At 36.3% G+C, this 10087-nt stretch overlaps 1 protein-coding gene across 2 annotated transcripts in view; it reads left to right on the forward strand.

Annotated features, from left to right (window-relative positions):
* The window catches only part of LOC132117951 (zinc finger and BTB domain-containing protein 46-like), an 83471-nt gene extending 78927 nt beyond the window's left edge, over positions 1 to 4544 (forward strand). The window contains exons 5-6 of one of the 2 annotated variants that reach the window (XR_009425869.1): positions 1575 to 3546; positions 3579 to 4544. Coding sequence is in view for 1 of the 2 variants with exons in the window: in XM_059527346.1 (XP_059383329.1) it covers positions 1575 to 2000 (426 nt within the window). In the remaining variant the exon portion in view is untranslated. Of the gene's footprint in view, positions 1 to 1574 lie in introns of both variants that reach the window. The other variant, XM_059527346.1, reaches the window with a different exon arrangement.
* Positions 4545 to 10087: the final 5543 nt, after the last annotated feature.

Raw genomic sequence — 10087 nt, forward strand, 5'->3', positions numbered from 1 at the left:
AAACTATTTATTGAACATTAGGGTCTTCTATAATATTGCTGTCGCTGCAGCATATGCTGAGCAAAAATCTCAGTATAAGTACCTGTATTAACTTAGGGCATGTTTTACTGTATGTGTTTTCCAGGACGTGTTAGGATTGATTATTATTACATATTACATACAATATAAAGCAGGAACTCTAAAGCGTCCGACAGCAACATCTTTCTTCGCGGCATTTGTGATAACGGAGACGGACTATAAACGCAAAATTAATGCGATTGAATGAGCATGAAAATCTTTTTTTGCTATGTTAACTTGCAGTGTTACATGTCAGTGAGGCTGAGAAAAGAACACACACGGCAAACAACCCGTGTGTGTTTTTGTTTTTGGCCAATCAGCGCACCCTTATAGTTATATACACTTATATACACTAATAGTTCCTATAGAAATGTTTTAGACCCTACTCTGAAGTAGGGCTTTGAAAATGGCTGAAAAACGAAACAAAAATTTTGCACTTAAATATGATCAATATTCAAGTTATTTTCAAATTTAAAATGGCATAATTTCAGTTAGGGGGAAAAGCTTTTGGCTACTCTCCTGAGGGCTCATTGAGCAAAATATTAGTAATGCACATTTATTCAAAGCCATAAAATAACACTACTATCTTTGAAAAAAAGTGCATAATGTTTAAAATAAAGTTTATAAACCAAATATAATTATAACTTAATTACAAACAAAACAGCATGTATGTATGTACAGTTTAATACAAAGGACTACAAACCAATCACAAAGATAACTTTTTTTAATTAAAAAACATGAGATGCAGTGGGACGGGGGATAAAAACACCATAAAATATCAAGGCATGTTTTTTAAAGCTGAATATTAATTTTACAAGTCTTTCTAAGCATGCGGCTCTCTTGTGAGAGACGCGAGTGCAACAGTTATAGATATCCCTATAGAAAATGCTATAAATGTATGTTCTGTGTGAACAGCTTGATTTCAGGTTGCCATAAACAATATCTTCTCTGCATTGATGTTATCTTTTTCTGCAATATTTTGAATAAACAAGCTCATCATCGTATCCAATGCACCACTTATAAGGCTGCCTGACGCACGCCTAAAATTCGAATGCAGCGTTTTTGCATTCAAATATGGATTTTTATTTTAAATTCAACAAATATTCACAATATTTTTATGTTTTTTATTTTTTACTTTTATTTGACGACCCAATTCTGAAGAAGCTAATTTAGTTTCCACAAACAGAGTTCCTAGAACTAAAACCATTCCTAGTTCCTGAGGTGTGAACAAAAACAAAATGCTTGTACTTCCGCCAATAATACTAGGGCCTATGAAAAGGTTCCTCCGGTGCGAAGGCCCCTTTAGTTATGGCCAGTGTTGAAGAATATATGAGATGACTAACTTGCATGCAACAAGCCACAGACTGATTCTTAATTCCGGGAGTAAATAGGTAAATAGGGTCACTGTAAGCCTCACATAGTGGTACAATGAATATTGTACCACAGTATTATGATGGTACTGCCACAGAATGTTTTTGAGTGCTGTTTCTTAACAAGGCATTGTCACTCTTTCTCAGGTGCACAGCAAGGACAAGAAGTACGTATGTAAAGTATGCAGTCGTGTCTTCATGTCAGCCGCCAGTGTGGGCATCAAGCATGGCTCTCGGCGTCACGGTGTCTGTGCAGATTGCTCAGGTCGAGGCATGGCTGCCCTGCTGGACCAGAATGGTGAGGACGGCTCGCCTGAAGAGGAACTCTTGTATCCTGGTGACCACCGTTTCCCTGATGACACCGCCGATGGAGACGGGGAAGAGGAGATGATGGTTGAAGCAGAGCTGATGGGAGAAGGTGAAGGAGAAGAGGAGAATGGGAAATGGCGGGCTGGCTCAGGGATGTCGCAGCGAGACGACAGAGTAATAGATGATGGCAAAGAGGAAAGCGACTCAGCTCTGGAAGGAGAAGCCAGGACGGGAAGCGAGAAAGACTTCAGTTGGATCTCCTAGTCCAATGCCTGGATCCTAGTCCAAGGTTGACCACCTGTTCCTATAAAGAGATATACTTAAGGCGGGGCAATCGGATCTCAGCATGTGGAAAGAGCCGGATACAGAGAGATCCATGTGATGCCCACAGGGCTGCCAAAGGAGAGACAGAGGAGAGTCCTCTCGCCCCGACTCCATGTGCTTCTGACCCAGGCTTCAGTTTGTCTCCTTCCTTCCTTGAGGACCAAACGGGTTTCTGTGTATGTGTTTGCTATTTCTTCAGACAAAAGAGATTGTGTTGTCTCGGGAGATTGTCCAAATCAGTACTACACTTTGATGGGTCAGACAAAGAACGTGTACGAAAGATGTGCTCTTGCCATACAGTCAGCTTGGCTGGCTTATCTATTGCACAGCAGTTCACGTCAGAAGACTTGCAAGACTTTTTTGATGTTGGTACATTGTTGTTTTCTGCAAAGAGAAACTGCAACAGACTTGCACTTTAAATGTTGACTAAATCCTTATAGATTCCCTGTTTTTGTGGTTTACATTTTTATTCCAATTTACATAGATGAATATGGTGACCGCACCTACCTTTAAGGATACAAAGTATGTCCTTATGACTGTTATATATGAACATTTGTGCTAGGTTTGCTAATTATAATGTATGCCTTGTAATGTTTTATTTCGTTGCAATTTTCATTCCTGAACATTTATATCAAGGGGAAAAATCATGTATATAGATACATACGAGTGAGATGTTGATTTTGTGTTCTCGACAAAAAAACGGTAAAGGGGAAGATGGGTGAACACTATGCAGAAACAAAATTTTCTTGTTCTCAACAGTCTTTATTCTCTCTATTATGGGAGAGAAAACTAGTCTTCAGCAATGGCAAAGCAGAGAGACTGGAGGAGAGAGAGTATATGAGTAGATTTATAGAAATATTACTTGTTTACCACTGTAATATTTCCTCATTATTTGCATTCCATAGTGGACACAGTCAGGAAGGGTTATGGTTTTATACAGAGGGTTTCCAGTATGGTGCGTTTCTATAAAAAATAAAAAAAAACCTGTATGCAAATGTGTGTATTTTGTAGGTTCGGTGTGTGTGTGTGAGGGGTATTTAACTCAAGCTAACATCATTCAAAAGCCTTTATCGAAGCAGTTTCAGACTCTCTCCTCTTGTCCCTGTATTTCGCATTTCCTCGCAGCCTTGCCATTGTACTATACTGAGTCTGCCTCTGAAATCTTAAAGCCGTGTGATGTGACAGGGAGATATCATGCCTTCCCACTAAATATTTACTGCTCTGACTTCTGGAATATTCAGAAATATGCATCAATTTCTTAATCAATGAACCACAGCTTTCTTTTGTTGTCAGTCCATTTAAGATGACAAAACACTTTGTAATGAGACCATGGGGACTGATGTGTGCTGTAAAGTGAAATTTCTGTTCATTTATTTGGGTTTAAATGGTTATTTATTTAGCTTGTGTGTGTCTGAGGGAGAGACTGTCTAGTCTTTTTACACATCCTTACCATTCTGTGCGTGCGTGCGTGCGTGCGTGTGTGTGTGTGTGTGTGTGTGTGTGTGTGTGTGTGTGAAGGACCGGGTTCATGAATGTCTTTTTACTCATTGTTTTAACAGTCTGTGCCAGAATCTTTGACAATGGAAATAATATGCTTTATTATGCTTTACTTATGATTAACAAATTTTTATTATTATTGTTACTGTTGATATTGTTGTAATTCTTATTGATATTATGATCATAATTATTGTTATTATTACGTGCTGGAGGCTAAGCTTTATTATCTGTTTAATTTTTATATTTCCTTTCTTGGAAAAAATGGTGTAAAACTTTCCAATCTTGCCTTTCTATGGACAGCAAGCCATGCGGCTTTCAGAAGTAATTATATTGTGCCAGTTCCAAGCTTTTCTGAGTGATATTTGAATTTTCCTTATTATTCTATTTTGTTTCGATGGATGACCTTCTGAGAGCTAAACTTACTAAGTGTTGACAGAAAGGTATATACAGCACTCGCTTCTATATTACTAACGTACACTAAGTAATGAATATTATACCAAAAAAGTTATAATCTGGTATACTTTGTATACATTTAGTGCTTTTGTTTTGATTTGGTGTACAGGTGCAAAGCTTTGATCAAACAGTGAATTGCTTGGTTGATTTAATTTTTTCCCTCTACATTGAAGAAGCACAGATTATGGTGTTATGTTATGGAGGGCCACTTGAAAGTACATTTTAAAGAAGAATTGCAGCTTTTATTCTGTTGCCCTTGGAAATGTGCTCAAGTTTTAATGGATGTGCTCTACTGTATGCCATCACTCTGCATCTGAAATAAGAAGGCTGGCCACTGTCATGTGGAATTATGGGAAATGTATGCTTTGCAATGAGAAATTGTAGAAGTTTTAGACCTCAAATGTCATTGGCCCAAGTGCCAGGCACAATTGCTATCCAAATTCCTATTGGACATTTAGCTTTTTTCCTGTTTGTTTAATTTATTGTGTTCTTTACCTTTAATTTAAATAAAATCTGTTGGAATTTAAAACCAAACTGGATGACATAATTTGAATCCAATTCATTTATTCAAGGAAATAGCCCCTTTTACACAGTAATACCAGTAAATTGTCGTAAACTTACCAGAATGACTTTACCAGTAAATTCAAAAATGCACTGTTCACACAGGCAACAACATTCCATCTTTTTTCTGGCAAAGCACCATTCACACATCAATTTCAAAATACAGTTAAATTCTATGACATCATTAATCAGTGTTGTTTTTGTAAACATGAAGGGGTATACACGGGCAGTGTTTTTGTTGATGTTCATCATAGTAGACGACTTCAAACCATACTACACAGCACAAAGTAAGTGCGTCATCTGCTTCAGAAAGTTACTACCAGTATTTGCCCCATAGGCAATGAATTTTTAATTTCAACAGCTCTGGATTGGCCCAGAGTACATGTCTTATGTCATGAACTTATACGTGCTCATACGTATCTTCATCTTACGTATCAATCTTATTCTGCGTTCACACAGAGCAGAATTCCAGCAAATTACTCTATGTACTTGACCTACAAGTGCACTGTAAGTGACCCAATGTGTGGTAAATATTTAAAGTGCTTGTGAGTGATTGCACATGTAGGTTTTGCCCATCTCAGTATATTGTGCACCAGAATTGGCAGAATGTACAGTAGTGTACACCTCTGACATCTTAAAATATAAATTGTGGCATTTCTTGCTTATTTATTCCAGTTTTGTTCAGCTGTCTTTATTTGTTAAACCAAAGCTATTTGCTGCAACCTACCAATAAGCCACTTCTCATTACTTCTCAACACACAAATGAAACAATATGGACCAATGTAGACACTATACTTCCATACACATAAACATCATTATATACTAGATAATTATTTAATTTAATAATTATGTTGCTTGTTTCTGAAGAGATTGAGAAGGCCTCATGTAGCGAATTGATGCGTTTTTGTAAAAAAAATCAAATCTAGCTTGCGCTCACCATTGTACACAGAAGCAGCTCCGGGCGGATGACGAAGGACATCGGCGTTGACCATGCGCCGCTCATAAGTGATGAAGTGCAGGGGAGAGATCAAAACAAAACAACAGTCACGAATTAGCGGTACAAAATGAATATTTGTAAAGAAGAATGTTGGAGGATTTTGATATAAGCCAAGATGAAACTGTTTTTCCTTTGCTGAAGAATGGAAACTTTGCTTCCTTTGCTCCTGTACAAGCCCAAGTAGACGAGAACACGCATGACGTCACATTTTGTGAATTTTCGCGCCAATTCGGGCCCGACTCCTCCACACACAATTGAGCCTACAGGCTGATAGAGGCAACCGTGGTGGACAGTCGAGGTGTCATTCTTTTTTTTACATCATGGTTGGCTCATACATGTACTTTTCATACATGAAAACTCTATCTTAAAGATTTTTTTAAGTAAAAACCTCCACATAGCTCCTTTAAAGTTATTATTACATTTTAAATATGGCTATTTTTTTTACAAAAATGCATCAATTTGCTACAGGAAAACTTTGTTCACTACATGAAGCCTTTGTTCACCTCCATCAAGCCGTGTGAGGTACTTTTTTATTATGGATGGATGTGCTTTTTTCACTTCTTTTGGACTGATGCACTGCAACACCCGCTGACTGCCATTAAACAGCTTGGAAGATCAAAGTCAATTTTTTTCTATAATACAGATTCATATGAAAGAAGTAAGTCATATACACTTAGGAGGGCTTGAGGGTGAGTAAGTAATGGGCTAATTTTCATTTTAGGGTGAACTAGCCCTTTAATGCTAAAAAGGGCTATTTTTGTAGAAACATTTTTTATTATACTCATTGAATGTCTGTTCACATCTTGATAGCAAACAATAATTAAAGTGGTATTAATTTAAAAAAGTCTATATATATATACATAATATCTTTTGATGAAGGCTCAGGTCCACAATATGTTCATTCAATCGTTGAATTCAGTCTGAATGCAATGATTGGATGTCCCACTTGCCTGTCATCATATATATTGGAGCTTTTGGGGCATGGCTACTGTAGCAGGCTGAATCAGAGGAGTGTTTAGCCAGTGTGGAAAAAGAAATTCAGTTTCCAGTACAGAAGTTTAAGACAAAATTCAAAGACAACAGGGTAAAACAAAGGTAAACACTGGCAGTTTTTTTACAAAATGGACCAATTTGATGGAATGTTTGATTTCAACTGATAAGACAAGTTTATTCTCAACAGGAAAGCTAAATTTCAAATTAAAAGTATTCCTAATATGTTGGACCTAAGGGTGTGTGTCATGATGATTTTTAATAGTGGACGATAAAAATGTCTCCATGATCTGCTTTAGAAGAAATATCATATTATCGTCCGACAGCACACATTCTATCAGCTGCAGTTCTGGCGCTTCCGCCTCAATACACTGAACAACGTGACAAACATTCACATCAGTGTTAACTCTGCGTTAGAGTTACTCTCACGAGACACTGATATTCGCAATCATAAAAATACATTATTTGCATGTGCTTTAAAGGGTTGTTGGTTAAACATTTCATTCACATGCTGTTTCGATGCTTTCTCTGAGTGCTTACCTGAACCGTACGCACTAAAAAGCCTGTTAAACAGCACCTGATTACTGTACTAAGTTATCTTTTAAGCTAATACTGTCAAAACACACAAGGTTTGCATATAGAATTGATTATGTCTAAAATGAAAGTAAACAGTTGAGAAAAAATGGATGCATGTCCAAAATCTGTAGCTATTAATTTCTTTCTTGTGCTGAACTCAAAAGAATATATTTTGAAGAATGTGGGTACCAAACAGTAGCTGGTCCACATTGACTCTGATAGTAGTAGTGTTTTTTTCGGCGGACTGTTTTAATTTTAGTTTTAGTCTAGTCTTTGCTTGAACCTGTCATTTTAGTTTTTATTAGTTTTAGTCACGTTCGTACTCTTTTTAGTCTAGTCAAGTTTCATTCAACTAAAAGTCTGAGCATTTTAGTTTTATTTTAGTTAGAATTATCCATGACTATTTTTGTCTAGTTTTGGTCAACAAAAACTGAAGACATTTAGTCAATGAAAATTGTATTTTAGTCTCTTTTTAGTAATGCAATTCTATTTAACCCAGTCAATATAGTACAAGTGTCAAGCAGTATAGACGAAACCAAAATCTTCTTTTAGCCAAACCCATTTTTAACAAGGTTATTTTATTTTATTGTTATTACCTTATAGACTCAAGAATACATCCATTCCAGACACGGAAGACACACTGATTTGAATTTACAACATTTATTTTACCAACCAAACATGTAAGAAGTACACACATCGGTCCCTTTCTCTGTATCAGACTTAACTTTGTTTTGAGTGGGGCTTGAGGAAGTGACGTGGGTTGTGTCTGCGCAGTGCGACCTGATGCAGCCCCTGAACTGAGACATAGGAAACAGAAATACTGCAAAATAATAATAATAAAATGCAGGACTAAAAGAGACAAAATAACCTTATAACATTTTGTTTCGTCTCATTTTGGTCAACGAAAATGAAGAGACATTTTAGCATAGTTTTTATTTTGTAAACCACATTTACCACATTTTTATTTGTCAACGATATTGCATTATATATTTAATTATAGTCATCGTCACATGACCAGCATTTACGTTGCGTCTCATCTCGTTTTCGTCACTTGATAAAGGTTTGTTGACGAGGAAATTTAGTCATAATTTTTTTTGACGAAAGCAACACTAGATAGTATGAAAAAATACTATGGAAGTCACTGGGGACCAGCAACTGTTCGGTTTTCCATGTTTTTCAAAATAGCATTTATGTTCAACAGAAGAAAGAAACTCTTTCAGGTTTAAAACAACTTTTGAGTGGGTAAATGATGGTACGTATATAAATAAAACCCTATGACAGAATTGACAGAAAGATAACATATTTTTGGGTGAAATATTGTTTTAAATGTTAATAAAACGACAAAACACAAAAAGAAAAATCACTCACTATTCTTGACTGAAAAACTTTACTACAGTTGCTTTAATCCTTTAATCCTCAAAGATTTTTTATTTTTAATCTTCGCCCACTTTAGCCTTAATATCCCCCATTCTTTTTTTCATATTTTGTTACCTTGAAAGGCTTTGTCTTTATAACAGGTTAATTAGTTTGGCTGTAATGCTCAGACAACTTGCCAAATAGTAAAACCAACATGACAAAGAATCATAATAAAATCGTGAATTGTGATATTTCTAAGAAAAAAATATTTTTTGTTATATAAATCTTAATATGATATATTTGCCATATCACCCAACCCTATTTAGACCTTTTTTTGAAAGCCATACACTTTTACCTGTTGAGACATGCTTTCATTTTTATAGACCCGTAAGAGCTGTATTTGTGATGGTTGAATTGGTGGAGGCGTGATGCGTAAAAGGGGCATTTGCAAAAGTTGTTTAAAAACATGCTTTATTTTTGTAGTTGTGCTAGATGACACTAGTAGCACACAAACTGCAATTTAACTAATTACATTTTTGATTTCTACATTTCTAGCATGTTTTCAGCTGTTTATCAGTAATTTAACTCTGAGACAAATTGTAGCCTAACGCTTTCAGCAACAATGTGGATTGATGTAATTTGTAGAAGTGGTGTGCTGCCCATTCAAACAAGAGAACCAATCAAAAACATCAGAATAGGCCTTTAAATGGCAGAAGGCATAGCGCACATCTTAAACAGTCAAAGCAACAAATTAATATTACTCAGACGTTAAGATTTTCATAAGTAACACCAATTTACATATTTAAGTAACTGTAACGGATTACAGCATTTATTTTGTAATTAAATTGCATAACATCATTACATGTAACTAGTTACTCTCCAACAGTATGATGGGATCACCAAGATTGTTGTAGGTAACTATAAAGTGGTTTATTCTACTGGTTTAATCTTGCTTAACAAAATTAGTGGATACTGTGATAATGCAATGTTTCTATCTTGAGGTGAATAACAACTCAATTATTTTTCTTTTTCACAAAATTTCGCTCTCAATATGTCAATATGAAAGACATTTTAGCCTTCCAAACATTTCATACAAACTACAGTTGCTTAAGAATTTTCCTAAAACACTAAACAGCAATAATGTTTGTGGAGTCTTTCCATCCTACATCAGCCTGCTTTTCCTGTCTGCCCAGCTTCCCCGCCTGTTGTGTTCAACATCAGACAGATTTTATTTATGTCCTCATAGAACTGTGAAGGATTAAGGGTCAGAGCGGTTTCAAATCACTATATATTTCTAGCACTGACGGCACATAGCTATTAAACACGAGAAACAGGTCTGTTTTACTGGCCATGAAACCACCCAGCTGGGGTTCTCTTATCTTGTTGTCATCTTGTAATTCCAGACAGATAAAATATTTGTAGGTGAAGTTGTTGGGGTCTGAGCCACTGGGGCCACTTGACTGGCATGTCCACCTGCTGCTGTTTTTCTCCACCAAGCTCTCTCTCTCTCTCTCTCTCAAGTCTATCATGTTAAAATGCAGGGGACGGACCAGCTGACTCAAGCTGCTGGAAAAAGTCTATGTCCGTATCTCCCCAC

Source organism: Carassius carassius, chromosome 37, assembly GCF_963082965.1.
Source record: "Carassius carassius chromosome 37, fCarCar2.1, whole genome shotgun sequence".
Lineage (NCBI taxonomy): Eukaryota > Metazoa > Chordata > Actinopteri > Cypriniformes > Cyprinidae > Carassius > Carassius carassius.